General features: G+C 46.3%; 1 protein-coding gene across 1 annotated transcript in view; it reads right to left on the reverse strand.

The window, feature by feature from the left end:
• Window positions 1-23,542, reverse strand: part of LOC138493019 (P2X purinoceptor 2-like) — a 155,523-nt gene extending 131,981 nt beyond the window's left edge. The window contains exon 1 of the mRNA XM_069620268.1: window positions 23,326-23,542. Within this exon, the coding sequence (XP_069476369.1) occupies window positions 23,326-23,480 (155 nt within the window). The 5' untranslated portion in view covers window positions 23,481-23,542. The remainder of the gene's footprint in view (window positions 1-23,325) is intronic.
• Between the last annotated feature and the right edge of the window lie 2,945 nt (window positions 23,543-26,487).

Below are 26,487 nucleotides of genomic sequence, written 5' to 3' on the forward strand. Positions count from 1 at the left end.
ACCCCACCCACCCTACCTTCACTCTCTCTACCCCACCCACCCTAACTTCGCTCTCTCTACCCCACCCACCCTTCCTCCATGCTCTCTACCTTTCCCTCCCCCCTACCTCTATTCTCTCTACCCTCATCCACCCTACCTCCACTCTCTCTGCTCCCACCCACCCTACCTCCATTCTCGCTATCCCAACACCCACACAACCCCCACTCTCTCTATCCCCACCCACCCTACCTTCACTCTTTCTACACCCATTCTACCCTACCTCCACTATCTCTACGTCTCCACTATTTCTAACCCCACCTACCTACCCTGCCCCCACTCTCTCTAACCACACCACCCCACCCTACCTCATTATCTCTACCCCTTACCCACTCTAACCCACTCTCTCTACCCCCACCCACCCACTATACCTTCACTCTCTCTACCCCCGTTCACCCACCCTACCTCCACTCACTCTATCCCCACCCTCCTACCCTACCTCCACTCGCTCTAACTCCACTCTCTCCACCCCCACCCAACCCACCTCCACTCTCTCTACCCCTACCCACCCACGCTCCCTCAACTCTCACTACCCCCAGCCATCCACCCTACCTCCACTCTACCTCCATCCACCATACCCCTACTATCTGGCACACCCACCCAACCTCCCCTCTCTCTGCCCAGACCCACCCGCCCTACCTCCACTCTCTACACCCACCAACCCAACTCTCTCTACAATCACCCCCACTCTCTAGCCCCTCTCATCCACTAACACTCTCACTTTATTTTGTACCCTCTTGCTCTTAACCTTTCTCCTCTTGCTCGTCATCATTGGCACCCTCTCTCCATCGTTTCCTCCATTGCTCTATTCTCCTTCCTTCTCATTCTCTTGCACACCCACTCCCCTTATCGCATCCTCTTTTGAAACTTTGCACTCTCCTTCTTGCACCCTGATGTCTATAAATCAAAAATGAAAACAAAGCAATAAACGCAAAAAACGATTGGCTTTGCCAATGCTTGTTTCTTTCGGTGGCTAACGCGGTAGCAGACACAACTTACATCCCATGTCCTGGAGGGATGTGCTTGTAATGTACACTTACAAAGTAGGAGATATTCAGGATCTGGCCCGTTCATACCTATGTTAGACTCTGATGCAAAGGTTTATGGCAAGAAATGAAAATACAATCATGGGTGCAGTACAAGAATATTCTTTGCCAGACACAGCTGACTTTTAATGCTTTTGGATGCTTTAATGCTGTTGGAGTATAGCTCAACGGATATACCACACTGCGGTTCAATGTTATTTCTCTGAGATCAAGCTCATTGAATTTTCCCCCGTCTAACTTCAACCGCTGATACCTTCCTGCCATGCCCCTTTCCAGTTGCCTCTTTCTGTCCTCGCACCCAGAACCACTCCCTTGGCCGGGGACAGAGAAACAGACGATGGGCTTTGGCCCATCTGTCAGACAGCACTGCAGTCGGAATTTGGATCAGGTGGGTTAAACCCCTGATATACTGCTAGCAATGCACGTACCTGAAAGAGTCAGTCTTTCAATATGATGATATACATAGACAACGTAGCATTATTTGATACTGTGGATAAAGGGAATTTATGGCCGATATTGGAAGACTTGTTCATCAACAAATGCCACTTGACTCCCTAACAGGATTATTTTATATTAATCCTGCAGTCATAGCATTTGGCAACCGGTGTCAGGCAATGGATGCTACTCCAGTGCAGAGGGTGGTCTGACAATAATACACTCTGGATTTCCTCTACTTTAATTTGCACATCAACGCTCTTAAAGATACCAGAATATGCCACAGGTACATGCCAGGAGAGTTATGCTTCTACTGTATGCCGATGCCACATTCGTAACAGGACTATGGCCCTGCTGTGGGCCCCATTTTACAGCTACAAAATCCAAAATAATGGCATCCACTCCTGAAAGGAGTACTAGAGGTGGTCTAGAAGTAGAGGTGCATAATATCCTCGGGTGAGAACTTGGATGCCTCTCTATCATATGTCCCACAAATGACAAAGTATTGCATTCCATTAACTCATCGATAATAGCAATGGTAGATTACAGCGCCATTATACCCTTTGGGTTCTAGTGAATGAGTATGTAGCATTCATGGCTGACTGCGATTTACGTCTGAACCCAGCAAAATGCTTTGCTTGGGCTTCTAATTATGGCCACGGGGGCATTACGCTGCCGGTAATGCCCCCCTCATCGGGTTATATTGCCTAAATCCTATATCCACACCCCCCAATAATGTGGAGTAAACTACGCTCCTGGGAATGGGCCACCTATCCCCTTTTTTGTCTCTGGCTAAACATGATGCCTAAGGGTTTAGGCGCTTTACAAATGCACAAATACATTTATAAATATATAAATATCTTAGTGAATTCACTGCTATGAGTTCCAATGAGTATTGCAAATGAATTGGTGCACCAGAAACCCCAAATATCATGTATGCATGGTCTGAGAGAAATCCTTCCACCGTTCTAATAGATTTAAACCCAATTCAAGTGCAGCTGTCATTAACAATATGTCTACTGAAGTTTTGAAGTGACCAATATATAACTTGGTACTTTAGTTCTATTTTTTTGCTGAAATAACTAGTTGAGGTACTTTTTTAATTGACTTGATTATTTAGAAAAAGCAAAGTTCAACCAGAAGCCATTGGATAGTTGGAAATGATGTGAAGATAGGCAGATGTAAATAATGCAGAAAGAACAAAAAACTAATTATCAAAGTGAAAAAGGGTCCAACTGGACCAAATGACCACTATAACAGTAGATTGGGAATGCAATAAGAATGGGCACCCGCATATGCAAACTCCTTTATGCTGAAATTTGAAGATGAGCATATCATCAGACACCCTGTATGGCATCGATACATAAAACATAGGGGGAGGTTTATAGATGATATCTTTCTTATCTGGAATGACACACAAGAGACCCTAAGCTCATTTATAACATACATCAATATGATTGACAACAGGATACAATTCACGCATGGAATTGGCCAACCAAGTGTTAATTTCTTGGACATCTTAGTAACCCCCAGGGCACCAACTTTTGACACCAACGTATATGACAAACTAACAGATAAGAACAATCTTCTACATAGAATGAGCTTTCATCCTCCAGCTACAATAAACAGTCTACAATACAGCCAGCTGCTACGCATAAAAAGAATCACCAACACAGACTGCAAATATGAACGGGGAAAGGAGGAGATGTTGAACAAATTCAAGATGCGAGGGTACAAAGAGGACAAACTCCTAAACGACTCAGAGAAAGCAGCATCACAAGAAAGAACCAGTCTGTTGACAGCCAAAAGCATAACCAAGGAAGAGAATCCACTAGTATTTGTAAGTAAATACAGTGTACAATCATCGAAAATTAAAATAATTATACTTAAACAGTGGCCGATACTAACTTGTGATGGCAAACTTCAAAGCCTATTCCAGGAGAAACCTGTTTTTCCAGATCTTGGAAGTCATAGAAACTATGAACATCAAGACCAGTCTGACAAAGAAACTTGAACGAGAGGCATACTGGATTGAGAGGCTAGATACAGTATCCCCTCGAGGATTAAATGAAGAACTGGACTTACATTGTTTTTTATGAATCATATTCACAAATAATCATATATACTTGAAATTGTTTAAGGTATTGGTACAATCAAACTGTTTGCATCTAATGAAGGATTAGTAATGTGTTAGATTGTTGTCAGACTTGTCAGACTTGTTGATCTCATCTATGAAGTAAGGATAAAGAGATGGTACATGAACAACCTGTGATTGTGCATGAATAACAATATTACTAAATCTGGACTGATCTCAAACTTTGATCAGAACATATGAAGGCCAGTTATGAACTATGAATACCTTATGTCACGGCTCAACCTGGGGCTCTTTGTTAACAAGGTAGATGTTTTGAGTAGTATTGTTGATAAATAGCGTGATTGACGGACCTGTAGAGACGTTATGGTTCTCTGATCTACCACTGACCTCTCCTTGAGTCACAAATATACCTATGTACCTAAATATTCGCAATCACAGAATGCATTGTTTGTTTGAAAGGAGTGTGTCAACCAGATGTAATAAGATATAAGCAATGCATTTTACTTATTAAAGGTTACATGGGCAACACCCTACTTATCCGTATATTTTGCAGACAGAGAGCGTCAGTGAAACCTGCATTAGGATCATAGGTGAACATAAATGTTGAATTGTGGATTGCCTGAATAGAAATCAAGTCAGCCCTCAAGTTGTGAATGTTTTGGAGCGTCTTTATACCGCATAAAGACTTGTGGCAAAGGTTCATCTAATCACAGATGATTGGCATTAATTTCAAATGTACCATATTGCACTCGAGCAGCATGTATAGTCCTTTTGTTTGGAAATAGTTGTTGTAAGAATGGTCAAACCTTATTACTAACAATTAAACTCGTTTTTCTGTTCTTTTGCTTTCTTTTGTACTATAGAATTCGCCCTGTTGGAATTCTGCTTCCTCAACTAAAATGAACTTTTGAAAATTAAAAAAAGCCACAAGCAAAACCATAAAGGATCATTGCCTATCTTTTTAGATGGAAGTCTTACAATTATCATTTGTTAAGCATCATATGAAAGAGTGAAATACGTTTCAGTAGTTTTTACTATAGCATTGGCGACCCAAGGTCTGATGAAAGCTTTTCATCAGACACATTTTTCTGTTCTGTATTTTTCCAGTGTAGTGTACACTGGGTCACTTGGGTTCGCCATTAAACACACAAGGAAAGCTACAAGCTATCATACGAAAGTAAAGTAAATCAGCGTTGACCGCTCATATTCTTCGTTTCGACCTATGTGGCCTGCCAATGTCATGAAGCACTGCCGCCTAGCTAAATCCACCATATATTTGATCCCCGAAAGCACAAGCATAGCTGGGAAGCAACAGCACACTGGGCAAACGAGGGAAGTGTACAGAGTGGGAGGACGGTGAAGGCAGGGAAAGCAGTCAAACTGGCCTCCCAGATCAGTGGCTCCTGAGGTGTTCTTTGAAAGGTGGGGTCTTAATTTCTTTAATGACCTGCATTAGTTTGTGGGCAATCCTGAACTGTGCTGGCATGTTTTTCCAGACTCTTCAGTGAGTACACTAATCATTTGTGCAAAGGGTCGGACTGGGCCATAAAATTGTCTCGGGCCCCAATGAAAAAGTGGCCCACAGTTGCAAATGGCAATTCATTCCTTTTGTGACACTGAATAGTACCCAAGGGGGAGTTTTTTTTGATAAAATGTGATGAAAATTGTGCATTATAAAGAATATTTAGGAGTGCAGTCGCAGAGTGCTTGCAGCCATTGGCAGACCACACTCTGGGAGAGCTTTGGAGAGTCTGTCTTTCTGCTTCATTAAAGAGGTGGTTCCAGTTACCTCTTAAAACCCCTAGGCGGCCACGGAGCGGGCCGCAGAGTGCAGACGCAGAGTGCTTGCAGACATTGGCAGACCACACTCTGGGAGAGCTTTGGAGAGTCTGTCTTTCTGCTTCATCAAAGAGGTGGTTCCAGTTACCTCTTAAAACCCCAAGGCGGCCGCGGAGCGGGCCGTGGAGTGCAGTCGCAGAGTGCTTGCAGACATTGGCAGACTATGGCAGGCCAGGCAGGTCCTGCACCAACCTTAACCCTGCCAAACCCTCTTCCCTAAACAGTGCAGTCAAGCCAAGGGAAAATGCCGTCTAGTATAGGCAGGGGACGCCCTTTCAATTCTGAGCAGGAGGAACTGGCAAAGAACGCTGTTTCAAAGCAAACATAACTTTTAACACCACGCCCAGCTCCACAAGGCAAAGCTCAAGGGCCCATTGCTCAGGTGAGGAAGACAATGTCATCTGCACCTAGTGACTCTTTGCCAACATCTCCACCAGCTCTAAACAATGTAATTTTACCAATTGCATCAAGGAGTACCACAACCTTTTCAATCACTGATAAAAGGGACACAATTGTTCAACTGTAGACGAGGGAAGGCATGCAGGACATTGCATATTTATTGGTGGAGCCCCAAGAGGCGCAAAGGAGGGCAACACAGCCTGAAGAAATGGCCAAAAGCCCTCTTTCCTCACATCCCCCTTTTTGCCCCCTGCAACGTAAACAAACAATCCTCTCAAAATCTAGCCCTGCAGCGAATGGCAGGCCAACGCCAGAGGCAGCGAAACGCATCCTTCGCCCCCCCAAAGAAAGACCCAAGCCAAGCAGCACCCACCTGAAGAGGAGGGCAGCAAAGCTCTCTGCCGCCAGGGCCGTGGTTGTCGGGTTCGCGTCTCGGAGGAGGCCGTCGGGCCGGGCAGCTCCCCAGTGGTGGCTTCCATGGAGGTGCGGCGTCCGTTTGGAGTGGGCTTGGACATGCGGGCGCTGGTTCAAAGGAAGGAGCCAGCATCCGCAGTCCCGAAGGCGCTCCGGGCCCCCCCACCCCGCGGTGGCATGCAGGGGTGAGGGGAGTGGGGTCAGGGTGCCTGTGGTGGGGGGCGCGGACCTCCAGCCGGACTCGGCGATGGGGCAGAGGGGTCTGTGGCAGGCCTCGTGACATGGAGATGAGTGGGGAGGACTCGCCTCCCGGGACTGAAGCTAACTCAGCTCTCGGGGGCTCCAGCGCGGGTGGAAGCGTCCGAGCCTCGCCGTTGACTCTGCCCCCAGCCTTCGCAGGGGAAGGGTTGCAGGAGTCGAGAGGGAAAGGGGAAGGCTTGGGTTCTGCTTCCTCTTCTCTCTTGGTAGCTCCGGCCCCTGCTCCCACTGTTTCCAGTCCTCTGTGGATGGACGCTCAGCAGGAGACACTCACAGAGAGAGGAAAGTCGAAAACCACACTCTCCCCTTAATCCAGAACAGGGGAAATTCTTGCATGAAAAGTCCTATGAAAAGAAACTTAATACACCAATAAATAAGGAAAAGACAGAGTCGCAACGGCCCCTTATTACTAGAACTGACATGCCCTCAATGTCGTCTTAGGAAACTCCTTTAGCCCAGCATGCATCTAAAGATGCAGTTCAAACTTCGAAGAAGAGACCCATATCTTTTATAAAAGGGAGTTGCTTCACGGGGGGTAGGTTAACCAGGCCTGTTGCAGGAAGAAGTAAACTTTTAAACAATAACAAGAGAAAAATGGGCCCTAAATCCTGGCCGCAACACTCAGACAAGTCAGATTCAGTGGAAAGTTTTTTTTAAAAACGTGGAACCCAACAAGATGTTACCTTGGTGGAAATTTCAGATGGAGAGTTGTTGGAGAGCGCCCTATTGATGGAGAATGGTAGTCGGATAAACGAGGGAGCACCCATGAAAACTCAGCTCTCTAACACCACTAACGGCTCCACAGAGTCATTCAACTCCCCGCTCAGATGGCATTTCAGGAATCTGCCAACACCAGCTGACAAAACTGCTCCCAAGTCAGTTACAACGCATCAAAATACCTCCCCTAAGGGCTCCCCACTGAATAAAAGTGTAGCACACTTGGAGATTCCAGGAGTAGCACAGATTCGTGCAGTGGGGGCCCGGGAAACAAATTTTGATTGGACCAGGCCACACATATCCGCGAAGATGGACGCCAAAGCCCAAAAACCCTTTGAGTTCGAAAATGTCCAACAGAACGATTTGTCGATAGATATAAGAAATACATCTGTGGCCATTCAAGTTGACAGTTCAAGATCCCCAGACATATCGACAACGTCTGCTACCAGGACAGAGTCGACTCCAAATCACTCTCAAAGCTTTCAACCAATCCCATCCATTCCAACAAGACGTCTAAGCGAATTCCACCTCTCAGCTCCAGATAAAACCTGACCTGATGTCCATAATGTCAACTATAACGATCGCCCTCACGCCATTTTGTAAACTTTATGAGTCATTAAATGATACACTGAGAGACCAAAAGTCTATGATGGCATCAATGAACCTGAAATTAATCAACTTGGAAGGGTTCTTAATGGCGGGGGAAGGGAACAGGCAGCCCTTAAACAATTCCCTTCGACAGTTGATCCAACTTGACTTGACTTGGAACAGGCGAACAGGAAAATGACGGACCAGTTGGAAACGCTGAGGTCCTCAATTCTTACAAGCAAGGAAGAAGCTACTGACGACGCAAAGGACCCTACTTGAAACACTAGGTCTGAGAAGGCACCCCAAGTCTGTACTTCATCAGATTCCTTGCTACATGATGACATGGATCTGAGGGAGATTATCGCCTTAATTGAGGCGGACGAGGAAAAACAGGACCCCAAGACAAAAGAACCTGCCATAAAAACAAAGACCCCGAGTCTTGTAAACCATTTCTCTTGTTCAACAAATAAATTAACCTCAAAACAAAAAGAAGAAACAAAAAAAGGGGAGGAATCACTTTCGAACTTCACATTCGGCATATTCAACCAGACAAAAGTGTGCTCTGACACAGCTACGACAGTCCGTTCGCAGAAAGAGATAACAAGATCTACAAAGATCATAGACAAAGTCGGACGGAACTTAGGGAGAACAGAAAACAACAAAAACCAAAAAAAAAGAAAACCTACCCATTAAAAAAAGAAAGAAAATGTCAAACATGTCTATCTAAAAATAAAGGAAGGGGGTTCCAATAAAACCATCACGCCACCAACTGTAAGACAACGCTGGTTGAGCGGAAGATCAGATGGGAGTACATATACCATCGAAGAGTCAGACCTGGACTCCACCTCAGCTCCATCCCAAAAAAGGAAATCAGACCATTTAGATCTGACAAACAACCAGAAAGATCCACCAAAAAAGGTTCGAATTCATGATTCGAGCAACGACCAAAAGAGTACCAAAACTCTACCATCACATCAGAAACAACACCCCTATCTTGCAGCAGCAGTTGAGGTACAGAGGAAGAAGGAGTCTTAGCAGCAAGGACTCCTCCATGTTGACTACGAATAAGCAGGAAACTAAGCCTAGAATCTGCCATGATCGTGACGAAAAAGAAAATCTCAGAAACCATCGGCCATCGCCCACTAAAATGGCAACCCGGTCTAAGGGAAGCACAAACAATTCCATCAGAGGGCGGGAGAAAAGGAGAAGTCCGCGGGGTGACGCCCGCACTCCCTCCAAGCATAGTGTCACAGAAAGACCAGGCCCCGTACATAAACAAATAGCGAGTGGATGCATCTTTGAACTAAAAAGAAGGAGGGAAATAGACGATGACCTCATCCTGAACAGGTCAGCAATTCTCAGGATTTTCAGTAAAGTTCCTGGCTTAAGACAAATCCAAAATATGGACCTGTGGATGGTGGAACCCTGTGGGTCAGGGAGGAAAGACTGTTCACTGCTTCACATCTCATCTTAAGTAATCAGACACCTATTAACACACGAGGAAAAGAGCTTATGGGTTCTGCGTTATGCTCTGACTGAACTTCAACCATCTCTAGGGAAACCCAAGTACGAAAGCAGTAATGGACCAAAAAAAGTAAAGGATCAAGTCACCTCTTCCAAGGAATGGAATGATGCCCATGAAGGGGCAACAAGGAAAAAAAGAAGCGATAGACTCTTTGAGACCATAGAATCAAGCGACAGTGACTTAGAACCACCAAGGCTTCCACGTGGAAAAATAGCCCTGCCCAAGAAGAACAGTAGACGAGTCGATCAAGAACCAGCTACAAGATCTCATGATACAAAAAAAGATGAAAACTGGAGACCAAAAGGACTGTGTCACGATTCACAAACAGGATCACTATCAACATCCAGACACTAAAAACTATGAAATGGAGTCAACAAAATCTCAAAAAAACTGGATCTGGTCAAAAAGAGGAGGCTCCCAGGATCGTATAAACTAGCCATCATTCGAGAGAACAGACCTGCCGGAGCATTTCGACATAGCGGGTCACTCGTCAAGGCTCAAAAGATCCAGAACAATTCTAACCATAGGATGTTGGAACACAAGAGGGTTTCACCACTTGTTAGGGGAAAGCAATGTGAACCTGGGGTCATTTGACCTTCTCTCCTTACAGGAAATCTGTTTGACAGAGAAACCGGAACTAGATGGATATAAAGTTGTTTTCACTAAAGCTCAAAAAGGCCTGAGGGGCCGGCCATCAGTAGGTTTGTTAATAGCAATTCGTTTAGGATACAGCCTTGAGGTACACGAGGTTGTACATTCATCTCATCTGATTCAAGCAGTCATTTTAAACTGGTCTCGTCCCCAAGAAAATACAGGGAGGACCGTCATTGAGAAACTACTCGTAACCAACGTATATTGGAACCCGGTATCGATCAGAAACAAAGATTTCCTAAATGAGATCGCAGACATCTGGGATTCCTCAGAGTCAGTCCATCATTGGCAACACGCCATCCTAAACGGAGACTTCAACGCTATCTGCGCGGGAATGGGAATTGCCAGTAACACAGGCCAATCGGATGGACCCGGCATAATCAGAGGTAATCTATTAGAAGCCTTCACGGCAGATAGAGACATGCACAATCTACATTGGCTAAGAGGGAAAAGCAACCTAAAAACTCCAACATGGCAAAGAGACCGGCCACAGAAGACCATCGATCATATTTATGTATCGAAAGATTTACTGATGCTTATGAAGATGTCGTCAGTAACAGCAACAAAGCACAGTGACCACAACATCTTATCTGCCACTTGGTTTGCTCTGCAAGATGGGAAACTGTACGCACCTCTGGAAATAGAAGTCGGACATGGTGGATCATGGCTGAAACTTTCAGAGGGTGCTATTCTGGAAATATCAAAGAAATATAGGAGCACTGAGGAGGGAAGCTCTAGAAAACTCACTATGGAACGGTTGGACTACGCTCCTCTTCTCACAAGATTTTTAAAACCTAACGGAAAATTTAGGAACCAGTCTTCAAACCATATCCACCAATATGATCAAGAAGTGGTCAAAAGGCGCAGAACAATTCGTCAACTCAGTAGAATTTCCAACAAAAAGTCCCCTCAGAAGAAAACTTAAAAAGATGGAAGTTGGCTAAGAAGGAATATAGAAATTGGCTATTCCAACATCGTCATACCTTGTATCAATTGGACACACAAAAGATGCTCTGTGTACTCCAAGGAAAAAAATCAAAGGATTTTTGGAACTTGATTAAAGGAACAACAACGAACTCAGACAACATAATCCAAAATTATGTAGCGGAAAAGCAATGGTCTTCACACTTTTCTAACCTTTACTCTTGGCCCACGTCAGGAAGAGCCCCCATTGTGCCTATCGTGACATCTAAAACGAACAAAGAACTAAGTTCCTGGAGCATCTGCTGTGACGAGACAATCATCCTGAACATGATCAAGAAACGTAACTATTCACGGGCCCCTGGACCCGACGGGCTGAGCAATTTGGAGCTAAACAAATATCCTGAACTATGGGCCAAGATGATAAGGAAGATCTTTGAAAACTGTAACATCAACCGTGCAATTCCATCCTCATGGACTAAAGCCATAGTAGTTCTGATCTTTAAGCGAGGGGCTCCGGACGATCCTAACCACTATCGGCCCATCGCTCTGCTCAATGTAATCGGCAAGGTTTTCGCTTCTCTGGCCTTGGAGAGTTTCCAAAACTGGCTTGGAAAAGTGAAGTACGTAGACCAATTCCAAACAGGCTTCACCAAGAACGCTGGAACAGCGGTGAACATCTTGACGATTAACACTCTTAAGTCAAAGGTGTTCCAAAGCGGTACAACTGTGTACATGGCCTTCAAAGGCTTGAACCAGGTCGACAGGGAACGCCTATGGAGCAAACTACAGATCAGACATTGTCCAGCATCAGTCTTGGAACCAATCCGTGAATTGCACGAAGGGACCTCGATGAGTGTTCGCCTAAGCGGTGATGACGTCTTATCATAAGAAATAAGGACATATCGAGGGGTCAAACAGGGGTGTCCGCTGGCCCCATCCCTCTACAACGCATACATAGCCGACTACGAGGAGACCGAGGGAGAAGTCCGAAGTTTTCCACCAACAATGGGCGGGGAAAAAACCTTGAGGCTTTTATACGCGTATGATATCATCCTCTTAGATCTTACCCCAATAGGGTTGCAACGCCAACTGGAGCACCTGGTTTCTTACCTTAAAACCAACAACTTACAACTAAACAAAGCTAAGACCAAAATCATGGTGATGGGAAAGGAGAAGAAAAACAGAAGAAAATTCACCTGGAAGCTGGAGGGCCAAGTGTTGGAGGAGGTCTTGGCCTTCAAATCCTTGGGAGTCATGCTGTCTAACCATATAAAAGAGGCAGCGATGCAAGAATTCTTCTGGACAAAGCTGAGGTCCCTGACAGCACAAGCAAAATCATTGGACTGTAAGTTCGGATGATTCTCGCACGTCCCGGTGCTGAATTTCTTCAAGATGAAGGTGGTACCGTCCCTAATGTACGGTGCAGACGCAATGCTGTGTCTCCCAGATGGAATCTGGTCGACATTGGAGAGTTACTTTTGGAGATCCACCTTAGGCCTGTCAAAATCAACACCAATGGCTCCAATTAGGCGTGAACTCTGTCTACCATCGCTTGCAAGCACAAAAGCAAGATCCTCGCTACTTCTCTTCAGGAAACTGTTGTGCACCTCGAAGCCAAAAGCTTTGGATCTGATAAAGAAGGAAATCGATGCAGACACCAATAAAATGCTAAATAAATGGAAGGATGCTAACCAACGACTTCTGCTCGACCTGGACTGTTCTGAAGAGCTCCTGGTAAACAATCCCAACAGAGTCACAAAGAAGCTGTACGAGAATGACTGGATAGCAACGTTGGAATCTGCCAGTAGATGTCGTTTGAACTCTGCTATTCCAACTCCAGCAATGAAAATTCAAGAGCTCAGAGGCTACTTAAAGAAATGTCCAGACAAACAGGTGAGCAGACATTTCCTAAAATTCCGTCTCAACCAGGTGAGAACAAGGGACATTTTGGCCTTGAGAAAACAGTCGGAATCTGTAACTTGTCGATTCTGCTCTAGGCAAAATGGGGTGGAAACCAGACGCCACCTGCTGTTGGAATGCAGCGCCTTAAAAGAGGCCAGATCTAAATACCTAGCAAGAGCCCTAACAAACTACTCTACCTTGGATGACAACGAACTTTGGGCTCTGCTCTCAAGCGGGGAGGAGACCAGATGTGTGATTGGTGTCACCCAGTTTCTTAGACACTTGGATCTGAACACTGAAAACCCATCGGGATAAATGGACAAATTGTAATTAATTAAATGACCCCCACTAGCAGAAATGGAGGGATAAGTTGTCTTGAGCATAGACTCTAAATTTGCTCTTTGTAAAAATTGCTATGCATTTAAATCAAATAAAAAAATAAAAAATAAAATATTTATTCAGCAACACTGGTCAAAACTATTAGCCGCATAGTGAAGTAACCCATGAGACTGCCCCACATTGGCCAAAAAAAGGCCCACTTTGACCAAAAAAACTGGCCCACCTCAGCATTTTGTGTTTTTTGGTTCAGCCATGGGCCTATTGCCCTATAGGCCACTCCGAGCCTGTTTGTGCACTGTACACAAATCTGATTCCAGAGTGCGGTATCTGATTCCTGCATCCTCTCCTCTATTTCTCTATGTGTCTGTTTTATTTTTCCCTTTCCAACCTTGTTCCTTTCTTTGGAGGCCTCACCTCCAATGGTAACCCCCACTTCTCTGACTCTTTGTCGTCCATCTGCTCCTTCTCCAATCCAGCTGATGTTGCTGTGATGGCCTTTTTTTATTTTTTCAGTCTTCTGTTTTTATCCAGAGTTAGGCTAGGTGTGTTTTGTCTTCCGTGCTTTGCGGTTGCAAGCGGTCGCGGAAAGGATGTTCGGTCAGCCATCTTCAGGTAAGTAGACATAAACCCATTTCGGTGAGTTTGTGAATGGTGGTCGGGCTCACTTGTAATGTAAGTGGCTTTTTATAGTGCCCTTCTGAGACTATTGGTGGCTTTGTGCTGCACATGTCTCTTTGAGAAAGAGGCTGGAAGGTCATCAGAGGGATAGTGGGAGAGACAGATGTGGAACCTGTGGTGTTGAGGGGTGCACGTCGGAAGTACCCAGTTCCTGTGTACCAATCTGCTTTCTATGGGTTTGATGGAGAAAAGTGAGGAGAATGTTATCCATAGGAAGAGCCCAAGATCTGATAGACTTGCCCCCACTTTGCGTCTGGTTATTCACTGACCTGGGGGGATTTGATAGGGCTAAATAGGCAAGCTTAGTCATGGTTCGATTAGTGTTAAGTGCTTATGGCTAGGCCTTGTTGGCCATCTGTGGAGGATTTGGTTTGTAGTGTAAGGTTATAGGACATCTTAGCCAGGGGTGGTTTAGTCATGGGAAGAGGGGAGTAGGCCTCACAAGGCAAAACAACCTACAACCCTGCACTTCTGCCACTTGCCTCTGACAGACTAATCTCAATTCACTAGTTGACAATTCCATTGTCAACCCCTCTACCTCTATCTCTTTCTCTCTCTTGGCCCTCTCTCAAACAGATACATTGGACAGCAACATTAGCATCTGCGAGTTGGCAGATGAAGGAAGGGGTCCTTCTAAAAATGTTACTCACTGAACTATGTACTATGGGGGCAAGAACATTTAGTTCAGAGGAAGGGCTGCTTGAAATTTGAGGAACACAGTCACCCATTCACCTTCCTACGTTTGCTGGATGGCAGGCTGAGACACGCTTCAAACCTCACTCAAACATGCTCAGGTGCTGTGCTCAATGGCCCACTGGGACATTTACCTGTCAGAGCATGTCTGGCCGGGAGTAGGGAAAGGTGTTTGCCAGGTGTTGGTTGGGGCAGGGATCACAATCCCTGTTTTTTTCTCCCAAAGGTATACCTGACTGTCTCCTACAAGCCCCAGACTCTTCTCAACCAGGGCACACAGACACAGGTCAAAATGAAATTCTCCCCACCCTAAACAACCACAACTCTCCAGGTTTTGCGGCTTCACCAGATCTTTGATAACACGTGATGCTATAACCCTGCAGGGGCTTCTTCACAATGAAACAAGGAGCTGAAAAGTTTTAAGGTGGAGTGTGGATTCCTCAAAGTGCACCACCTTGGCCTAAAGGGGCTGCGTTGGCTGCAAGAAGGTGAAGAAACACATCCTGGTAGTGGAAGAAAGGGGGGTTAGGTGGGGGAATGGGATGGGCAATCTCGAATTTGCAGTCTCTCAGGCTCCTTGTAAGGTAAAGGATCTCTGCCTGAGTCCATTTCAGCACTTTGTGCTACAGCTACATGATGAAACCAGGGTGAAAACATGCATGCTGTATTCATCTTTTTTGAGGGAATGTCCTTTCAAAGGGGTTGGGGATGTCAGTAATCAGCATATGGACAAGGTGTGACCTGGCCCCACAGGGGGTCTTCTGGAGCCAGGACTTTCTGGCTCACCCATTAAAAGGTAGTTATACAACAAAAAAGAGAAGTTGAAAAGAGGCTGCCTTTCGGTAATATGGGGACTCTTGACGGTTTCGTGCTCTGACATTTACAACTTTGACACAATTTAGTATCATCTCTGAGGTTGAATGTCAGAGAATTGTTTGCATAGTGGTAAACCGATTCCAAAAGCAAGGGAAACACATATGTTTTGGTCGTGTGCGCCCCCTTTGGTTGCCTCGACAGTCTCTGCCTTCTTGTGGTTTGTGGGCTCTACTTTTAGGGGGATAACTCTGCTGTCTAAAGCTTGAAGATTTAAGGTACAGTGTATGACCTTTAGCAGGATACTTGTATTGTCCAAAGTATGACCATGCATGATGCAGGGCATGCGATTGAGAGGGCAAGCTGTACCATGCACCACCTGACCATGCTTGGTGCAGAGCACGTGATTTATGGGGATACTTCAGCTGTTTAAAGCTTGAGCATGTACGGTGCAGTATGTGCAATTGAGGAACATTGTTATGTTGTCTGAAGTCTGACCTTGTACAGGGCAGTACATTAATTTAGAGGGTAGTTCTGACTATTTACGGTATGGCACGTGTGATTTAGGTGGATATCTCAGCTGCTAAAACCTGGCTAGGCACCATGTAGGACACACAATTTAGGTGGATACCTCTGCTGTCAATAGCCTGAACATGTACAGTGAATGACATCAGCTTTAGGGGGATAGCTCTGCTGTCCAAAGCTTGAGCATGTACGGTGCAGTCTGTGCCATTTAGGGGAATAGATCTGCCGACTGACAGAGTAAGGTTGGGCGAGTCACTGCAATTGCGTGAAAGGGTACAAGTGTGGGTGGCTGTAAGTGAACAGCTGGGTAAGTGGAAGAGGGACTGACTAGGTGAGTGAGTTTTGCTGAGTGTGAGGAAGATGGCAGGAGGTAGTCACTGAGATCTGATGTCAGTGGTTTCCTGTAAATTCCCCGATGCTGTCGTGCTGCATGTTATATCATCAACGAGGTCAGCAAACATGCCGCTATTGATCTCGCATGTAAACCTATGTTTGTTATCATTGCAAGATTACATTCACTTGTAGGTGGAATCTCCTAATTTCTTTTTTTTTTTAACATGTGTGTTTGGAAGCGATTGAGGCTGCGGCTGTACCATTTATGGAGTCCATGTGCATCACAAGTGACACAATTTTGAGCAAAATGTACCGCTTGCCCCATGAATTAGCCACCCCAATGCAAGTGTTATCAATTCTGGATTGGTGTGAAACCTGGTCCTTCAGCTCATTGTTAATGTAACCAGATATGTCGGTACCGTGTAAGTGTAATGGGTTATTTATAACGCGCTTAAGACACAATGCCCGCTCACACATTCATGCCTTAGTTCCTGTGTTTTCCAGGTTTTCATGGAAACCCCCATCTGCTTGAGATAAATGAACGATGCCCTGGGCTCAGACCGTGATCTTCAAGAATCCATGAGCAGCTGAAAGGATGGAGTAATTAATGCACATTGTGTGGGTGGTTCAAGGAAAGAGCAATGCACAAAGACCCCTGATTCTGAGCTACAACGTTGGATACCTCCAGAGTAAGCACAGCCCTTGAAGGATAGCTACACTGACGTCTGAACCATAGGCCTACCAAGACCCTCAAACCCCTTTTGGTGCAGGAATAGCCCCAAAACCTGCAACTGTCATGAATAGCTTGCTGGCATCTCTCTGGGAGGAAGCAGTCAGAACCCTTTGGCCACAAGCTGAAACCCTGTTTAGGTCACTGAGACCCCTAGTAGTTTATCCTGGTCTTTGTCTCTGACTAGTAAAGACACAGTACCTGAGGGAGTCTACAGAGGAGGTTGTCCTACCGGGCAAGAATATTCTATGTGCCCCTAACTTTTTGGTACCCTTAACTCTTGGTGCATGATCATTTCCTTTTACCAGGGAGAACAAAGTTGCCATCTCTTCTTATGGGGCTAGTATGCGCTATGCAGCCCCATTTGGTTGCAACTATATGGAGACCCTCAACACTGGCAAGTCCTCTAGCCTTTAGAAGATGTTGCTAAGATGGGCATGGTGCCACGACCTAGTTGCTACTGTTACTGTGGCTCCTCCTGAGGAGGGGAGGTTTGCTGCACTGCAAAGCCTAGTCCATGTCCAACTTTTCCACAAGAAGCTCTTGCAAGTTCTTGAAGATCCTCCTGGCTGAACTCAGGGGCCAGCCCCTCGTTTGCCGTGCTAAGGTGGAAGAGCTGCTTCCACTGAACTGGACAGCTAGAGAAAGAGAACCTGTTCCTTGTGAGACATATGTAGTCTTTACCTGCTCACACCCATTGGATATATTCCAGACTTCAGTAGTCTGCAAAATGTCTCTCCAGATGTTTTGAACTATGTCTCCTATGATCCCCTATCATTGGCTATGCTAGCTACAGCTAATATGAGTTGTAGTTCAAAACATCGTATGACTTAAAGGTTGCACAGCCCTGCAGTACGGAAACTTGGGTTTGGGCCAACCTCCTTGCCATTCGTTTTTATATCTATGGATGTTAATTAAGCAATACGTTGTGAGCAGGGCGAGCATTACCACTTCAGGTAATGCCCCGGGGCCCATAGTTACAGGCCCGAGTTAAGCGAGGGCCTTAACGAAGGACCCAGGGCATTGTCTGAAGTGGCAATGCCCCTCCCCCTGCGAGGGGCTTACTGCTATTAGTACCTTGGCCCATAAGAATGGGGTGCTAAAAGCATTTTTTCTTTTCCAAACACTGCAGGGTTTTGCAACAGAAAAAGAAAGTTAAAAAATGAACGTTGGGGAAGGGAAAACAAAGTCAATTTTCTCTTTCTATGGCTGCCATTGAAAACAATAAAAAAGTAAACAAACAAAATGGCCACCATGGAAAGGGAGAAGGGACTACACATAGTCCCTTCTCCCTTTCCATGGCAGCCTGTTGCTGTTCGGGAGCGGACACCATGGAGATGGAAGTGTTTCCAAGGTGCCCGCTCCAGAAAAGAAGGTAAGTGTGGAAGAAAGAAAATGTGGGCAGGGGTGGGCTTTGTCAACACAGTGGGGAATAAGAGAAATTAAGTTGCCACTGTTGTTTTTTCATCAAGTATTTTGGACTTTGATTTTGTGAGGTGGAATTATTTAATTATTTTATTATTGTATGCTGATATGTTGTGTATACATGTTTTTTAATGTTTTTGTTACCTGTGCTGGAATGAGAAAAATTTAATAAAAAATGAAAGTTCAGGAAATATCTGGTTTGCTATTGATTACACAGTACGCAGCCCATATTTGTTAAGTGGTTGCACAAAGATACTGTTATCTGAGGGTACACTGATGTTGTCATTTAGAGTTTGTTTATTCCTTCCTTTGGTGGATTATATATAGGGGTGGGTTTGAAGCATTTACCTCATACCTCGCGAGGTGAAATTGCAGCCGCCAACCCTGAGGAGGCTCAGGGCGGCGGGATTACCATCTGGAAATGCCCGCGTTCTGAGCCTCCCCATTGGCTGGGAGGCACACGCCCTCGCTGGGTACTATACAAAATAAGGTTTAAGTTATAAGTAACTTGGCTAAGACTATACAGTGTACCATCCGTTTACATCTCCAGATGCTGTATGGTGCCTCCGAACTGCCCACACAACCGCCCACAGCAGTGACACTTCAAGCCACTGGTTTGACCTTCAACAAGGGTGCATCGAGTAGCTAGCACGTCACGGGCGAGATCTCGAACGACACTATCGCTGACAACCACTTTCAAGCACAGTGGTGGCCCATGATGGCTGCAGTCCCGTTGAGGTCTTCCAGGCAACTACAGTACCATTTGTAATCTTATCAGTGATGTCATATGCGGTATCATTAGCAGTGAATCTGGTAAATATGTTTTTGTATGTGAACATCACTGCCCAATGTCGGAGGTTTTATGATTTTGAATCCTAGGCATGACATCAGTTGCACAGATCAGTTGTCAATGAATTTGTAGACTGCTTTTTATTATATTTTTATTTCATTTGAAATTTTGTTTAGTGCTTGCCCTACCCTTAGAGTCTTGGAGCGCCTTACAAGGTTCAAAGTTTGAAAAGGTGGGAGTTGAAAAAAAAGTTACAAAATGTTTTCAGGAAAGGATAGTAAAGATTAGGATAGACAAACAGGTATGTGTTGAGGCTCTTTCTGAAAGTGGTGATGGAGAATGCAGTGTATATGTGGAGAGGTAGGGTGGTTCCATGCCCTGGGTGCCCAGGGGGTAAATGCCTGTTTGTGTGCATGTGAGTTTGCAGACTGGAATGTGTGGAAAGTGTTGGCTGGCTTGACTGGTGTTTGTGTGGCTGATGGGTTTGAGTTTGTCACGAAGGTAAGATGAGGTTTTGAGGTGGGTGGCTTTGAATACCAAGCAGAGTCCTTTGAAGGCAATGTATTATAGCGGTTGGTTCGTCTGTCGGGTAGTAACCATTATCTTGACTTTCAATCAACTAAAGAGGTTTCCGTGTATGTCATTGGGACCGTGTTTGGTAAACACGTGAGGCGGGCACAGGTAGTGCTGGAATTGGGGCTGGTTTCTCCATATTCAGAAACAAGCAACAATTGTGACACTAGATTCCAAGTTAAGGGAAATTATGAAAAGCCCACCCTGCACTCACAGTGATCAGGTGTTCCCCAGTCTCGAGGTGACCCTCCATCTCGGAAGGGCTCTGCTATAGCTTGTCTTTGTTTTGCAATCACATGCAATTTACTTAATGGCTGCAAATACAGCAGTGAGTGGTGATTTGGAGACGCGATTGACCCTTAAGAGGTGCGGTGGGTGGGTGATTAGAAAGAGGAGGGGTACATGAAGCAACATGATGTGAAAAACAAGGGCAAGAAGCAGGAGATCTTGTTTGATGCATTTCTTTCCCTCTTGATATCATGTTTAAAAGCTCTCCATTAGTTTACACATGCAATGCTTTGCATGCTGGTAAGTTTACGCTTCCATTTGGAAAACAAAGCTACAATCATTCTCTTTGTGCCCAACATCCTTATAACGGTGCACACATTGGCAGGTAGTAATAGTATGTGATTTTTGCATGCTTCAAGTCATCACTATAAAGCGTAATGTTACGTTCCCTTTGCTCTGTGCTTTATTGTATACGTGTTACAGGCCTGTCACTGGTCTGCCATGACTCCAGTGCTGCCCAGTCGCTCTGGCCACCCAACCTCCTTCTGGAATCAAATACCATTTCCCCCATTTCTAGCCCTGGGCACAGACCATACATAACCTCCACTTCTCAAATGGACCAAACGCCTTGTTTGGCACATGTTCATGGTGCTCAAGTATAAAGTTCCGGACCTGTGGCTATGCACTTTCTATACCACCCAGACACACGAACAATGACCAAAGCCTTTAGCAGTAAAACGTTGTTACTCTGTGGGCAGGGTCTACAGCCATGCACTCTGTGTCCCACCCACACAACACTGAAGACTATCTCCTGTATTCAGCAGTAACCCATTTTAAGCAGCATTCCAATATATCCAAAAGTCCAATTCCTTTGCCAATGTACCTGGGCTTGTTCTTAGAAAACACTGAAGTCAATCTGGCATACGATGTCCGTATCCCCCTGCCCCCCTCTTTCTTTTTTCCCTTTTTCTGTTTCGCTGTTTCTAACTTCCAGTATTTCTTCTCTCTCTCTCTCTCTCTCTCTCTCTCTCTCTCTCTCTCTCTCTCTCTCTCTCTTTCTCTGTCTCTCTCTCTCTCTCCCTCTCTCTTTCTCTCTCTCTCTCTCTCTCTCTCTCTTTCTCTCTTTCTCTCTCTTTTTCTCTCTCTCTCTCTCTTTCTCTCTCTCTCTCTCTCTCTCTCTCTTTTTTTCCTTGCTTTGTGTTCGTCTAGGGATCTCTCACATTACCCCCTCTTTATCTCACCCGTCCGCATCCCTATCATCGTCCTTTCTCACGCTCCCTTCCTTGCCAGCCTTGCTTTTTGTTTGTCTCAGAGTCTCCCATCCAATCTCCTCTTAGTCTCTCATCTCCCTCTGTCTCCATCGCGACTTACTCGCTCTCACCACCTCTTTCCCTCTAACCTCTTACATTTTCTTTGTGGTCCCCTCATCTCACCCTCCTCTTGTTCAATTTCTCTTTTCGACTCCTCCCCTTCTTTCCTCACTCCCTCTCATCATTATTCCCTCTCATTCTTATATGCTTTCTCTTCCCCCTCTTTTTGTATTTCTAACTCTTCTGTTTTGTCCTGAAACCCTCAGTCTCCTTTGTTCTGCCTGATCTCTTCCCTGTATCTTTTTCTCGTCACTTTAACTCCACTCCATTCTTTCGCTCTCCCTTTTCTCGCTTTACTCCTCACGTTGCATCTACTCTCATCTTTCCCGCAGTTCCTATCTCAGCCGCTTCTCCTTATAACTCCACACTTCTTCCCGCCCACCTCCTGTGTTTCCCTCCCTCTCACCCCTCCTGTCCTCTCCCATATCCATCTCTACTATCTCCCCTCTCCCCTCCTCCCCTTGCCACGCCACCACCCTTCTTCTGTCTACCTTCCTTACGAACTCTCTGTTGCTACTGCCCAGTATCTACCATTGCTCAGTGGGTTGAGTGCTTGTTGCCTGGTTTCTTGTTTAACCTACTCATGACAGATCGTCTTCAGTCATCACTATCACCTGCCATGAGTCGCGTAATAGCAGCGCATGCCACTTAAACACCAAAGGGGGATTCCGCTCGCGCGCGCTCGCGCGTGCCTGATCAATGCTACATTGTTTTATATAATGACCGAGGCACATATGTAGGCAGCTTCAAGGTGCTTTCCCGCCACTCTGCTCCTCGCCCTTTATTCTTTCTCCTCTTTTAGACTTCTCCTCCTCCTCCCCATCCTTTTCACTCCCCTCGTGGCCCCCTTTGCTTGCATTCCCATTCCCTCGCTCTCCTCTCGTCCTATATGTTTGTCAGCTGGCTTCTCTTTTTCCCCCCCCCGCTTCTCTCTTTTTTTGTCCTGCGGTATCACGCTCTTTGTTGTCGCTCTCCCTTTTCCTCTTCATCTTCTCTGTGCCACTGCTCCACTCACCTCGTCTCCCCATGTCTCTTCTCTTTTCTCATTATTTGTTGTCTTTTCTTTCTGCACTCCTTCTCCCCTTTGCAGTTCTGTTTTTCTATTCCCTCTACTTACTTGCTTCTCTCCTCTCTTTTGAACTCCACTCGCTTATCGTTTCACCCCCTCCTCCTTTCTGCTTCTATTCATTCTTTCCTTCGGGACCCTTTGATCCTCATCTAACCCCCTTTTTATCTTCACCCCCTACTTTGTCCCCTCTTCTTCACTGATTATTTCATTCTCCCATGTTTTCTTCTTTACTTCTATTTGTATCCATCATTTACTCTTTTCTCCCTCGTCAGTTACCAGTTACTTCCGTTCTCGTCTCTCCGTTCTCCATCTTTTCTCTCTCTCTGCTCTCCTTCTCCTCTCTATTTACTTTCACCCTCTATTGCTCCCTGCCCTCCTCCCACTCGTCTTCACACCTTCCTTTCCCTATTCCTCTCCTACCCTCTCCTCTCTACTCGTCTGCTCTCTTCACTTCTCTCTGCTTCCATCCTTTCCTCACCTCTCTTTCCCCCCACCCCCGCTCCTCTCCTCACTTGGTAGTTTTTCCCTCCCCTCAGTAACTCACTACTCCCCGTGCCGTGTCTTTGCGCCCTCATGATCTCCTCTCATTTCCTTTCCTCTCTTCTTTCCTCATATCTCCTCTCCACCAATCCTCTCTGCTCCTGTCCTTTCCTCAGCTCTACTCTTCTTTTCCACTCCCGTTCTTTTTCGTCTTTCCTCACCCCGTCTCTTGGCACCCTCATCTCCTCGTACCCCCTTACTTTGCCCTCCCCTCGTTCACCCATCCTCTCTCCCACTCGCCTTTCCTCTTCCCGTCTCCCCTGATCACATCTCTGCTTCTTTCCCTCCCCGGCCGTTCTCTCCTGTCTTTCCCTCTGGTCCCCTTCCCTTTCCCCTCTAGGCGCTACACCTCATCTGTGCCCCATCCCATGCCCCCGTGCCCGGTCCTACCAGATAAAGTAGAGCAGGATGAGCAGCTGGACCAGCCTGTAGATGGTGCCAAGGTTGCGGTTCTTCACCACGATCATCTTTGGGGTCTCGTAGTCCCAGAACTGCCAGAAACATTTCAGGCAGGGTCTTTGTAACGCGGCCATCCCCGGACCCATGGTGAACGCAGAGGGCTCCGCTGCTATCGCACTGTCCCGGCCGCTGCGGGAGCAGGAGTCGTACCTCGCCCTGCGCTGCTGGAGACGAACTGCGCTAATTGCTAGGGAACTGCTCCGGAAAAAGAGGGGCGGTAGCGACTCGTTTCTGGTACTCCGGCGCCTCCCTGAGGGCTATGGCGGAACAGCACTCTGCAAACTGCTTTACTGAGACGTTTAACGTGTGTTCAAGGTAAAGTATATGAGCCTTGCTTCGACATTTCGTGACGGCTCATTAAACGCCCGTTTCGACGAATTTGTAGCGGGAGCCTTCTCAACAAAGTACACGAGAAACGTGTCCATTGGGTACCGTAATTGTTGGCGTCTTGGCGATGTTTGAGCGTCTCACTACCCCACATAAAGAAGTCAGGTAGCCAGCCAGTGACGGAGCCAGGAGTCCTGTGACATTAAAGACTGGAGGAAAGCGCTCGGGATGAGTGAGAGAAACATGCGCATAGGAGGAACGGGGCAGAGATTTCTGTTAAACAAAATGGTGCATTTGTTGTGTTAACTGCACACTCTGTTTATAGGATAGCGTTTGGAAGTATACATTTAACAGCAGTGTCTGGAATCCAACATATTTTTGAACAAGCATTGGCATCACGATCAGCAGCCTCATCCTCTGGCGGTGGCATGTCCACATTGGGAGCAGCAGTACATTTTGCTGCATGCAAATATTGTGCAACTTGCAACACAGTAGCACAATTCGGCCAACTTTTTCAGGGGCGTACGTCTGTGCCCACCCAGTGCGATCAAGGCAGCGGAAACGCACCTTCAACAGGCCAAAGGTGCGCTCAATGCATATGCGGGTCCTGCTGTGTGAGTGGTTGTATGCTCTCTCTTGCAGTGTTTGGGGATCCCACACAGGGGTCATAAGCCAAGGCAGCTGTGGATATCCGGAGTCACTTGCATGGGGAGAGACACGGCCATTAGACACTGTGTAATGTGGGGGCGGGGAGAGTTTTGCAGTATCATGGAAATGGATATCTTCCTGAGGTATATGCAGCATCATTCCGTGGAATGTGTCTGTCCTATGTCCGTGCATTCAGTGTCAAACGTATGATGCATGATTTTCAATTCACATTCGCACTGTCGCCTACAGGCTGGTGTTACGTGCTGTATCTGCCGGTGACATGTGATGCCGATATGTTGGTAGTCCTGTGTGGGTGTACTGCTCTGGTGCATGGGGCATGCTGGGTCGACTATCTGCAATCTGTGTGTGGCCAGCGTGTGGCCAGCTGTGATAGTGCTGGCTGATTTTACAGTCGGCGGTATTTGCGCCGGCTCGTGATAAGGCGGAGAGATATTGTCAGTGCTAATTCGGTTACCGCCACTTTTAAGGGTTACCACCAAACTTCTGATGAGGCCCACAGTGCTTTAAGTGGCCTGCAAAATCGTGTTGGGGCTCTTAGGGGGTCGGGGCTGAAAAGGGGCATGGCTTGGAAGGGGGTCAGCACCGCAATTAATAGGCAACACATACCTCACCTGAATGATGATTCTGCAAGAGCCATGGTCCAACAGGGAGCATTCAAGTAAGGTAAGTGTTCCTCTTAATGGCAACGCTGCCCCCCTACCAGACACCCATTTTCATTGATCATCACCGTCTCATCTGGAGTGCAAGGGCGATGATCGCTGTATTTCTAATGAAAGGGGTGTCTTGCGTGGGGTCGGCAACACAATGAAAAGGTGAGGGTTTTTTCTAAAGCCTGAAGCTCTGGCTTATACACGAGCGCTTCAGGCATTAGAAAAAAAGCCTTTGCTTCTAGCGGCCTAGTGGATTAGGGTTAGCAGGGGACTTTAGGGAGCCCCGGCAGGGCCCCATCTCAGCCACAATTTTAGGAGCCTACCGGCATCTGCCCCCGGCAAGCCCCAGACCACAGGCGAATAACAATGGTCTGGAGGGTTGCCCACAGGAATGCCAGACGTTAAGATTTATTCTAAACCTTCCAACCATCACCTCTTTTGTTTTGCCAAACACCCAAAATGCCACTTACATTCACTAGGCTTAGGAAAAGATTGATTAAATGACAACCCCATATGCACCTATGTAGACGTAGGCGAAGGTTAAAGTCCTAAGGACACCATGTGCATTTACAAGGTGTAGGAGAAGGCCAGAACACTAAGAACCCCATCTTCATTTAGTAGGCGTAGGAGAAGGCTAAAGTGCAAGTGTATTCTTTAGGCCTAGGACCAGGTGAAAGCACTACAAACCCCTCATGCATTCTGTAGGAGAAGGCACATGCACTAAGAACCTCACATGCATTTTGTAGGCAAGAGACAAGGCCGCAGCACATTGTGATGAATCTAGTGAGATCAACACAGAGAGCCTGGTATGGGCCCTTCTCTCATGTGGCCAGGTGAAGACAGTTGCTACCTGATCCTGACTGTGGGGGTGGTACTATGTCGGAGGATCACATGGGGGAAGACTCATGCCATGAGAAATTGGTGACATCTTTCCCTCGGGATTCTCCTGTTCCCCCTGGAGCATTGATGACCCATTATAAAATTAAGCAAATCAATGAAACTGCTGTGCAATCCATTATGGACTTCAAGACCCTTAATGCATGTGGTACTGGGATGAGGAAGAATGACTCAGAGTCAATGAGGATTGAAAGTGACATTGAACATAATGAGCGGTCTAGCTGTTGTAGTGTGAGGCACCTACGCGGGACATTTAAATCCAAGAATAAGATATAGCTGAAAGAAGACGATGAAGGAGTAGCAGAAGCAGCAGAAGTTCAGAATGCAGTGTTTGCCGTGAAAGCAAAAGGAACGCCAGCTGAAGCCGACACAGGACGAGAAGGCGTGCATCATTGCAGGGAGAGGGCAGCAGGAAGCAGTGTTGTTGACGGCTACAGTAAGGGAGCCCAGCCAAATGGGAGATGAGCTCCCAACACAACGTGAGCTGCTCTGATGAAGAAGTGGAAGTAGTGCTCCAACGAACAGCCATGCACGCTGCTGAAGTCAAGTG

Source organism: Ambystoma mexicanum, chromosome 10, assembly GCF_040938575.1.
Source record: "Ambystoma mexicanum isolate Mex_15411 chromosome 10, UKY_AmexF1_1, whole genome shotgun sequence".
Classification (NCBI taxonomy): Eukaryota; Metazoa; Chordata; class Amphibia; order Caudata; family Ambystomatidae; genus Ambystoma; species Ambystoma mexicanum.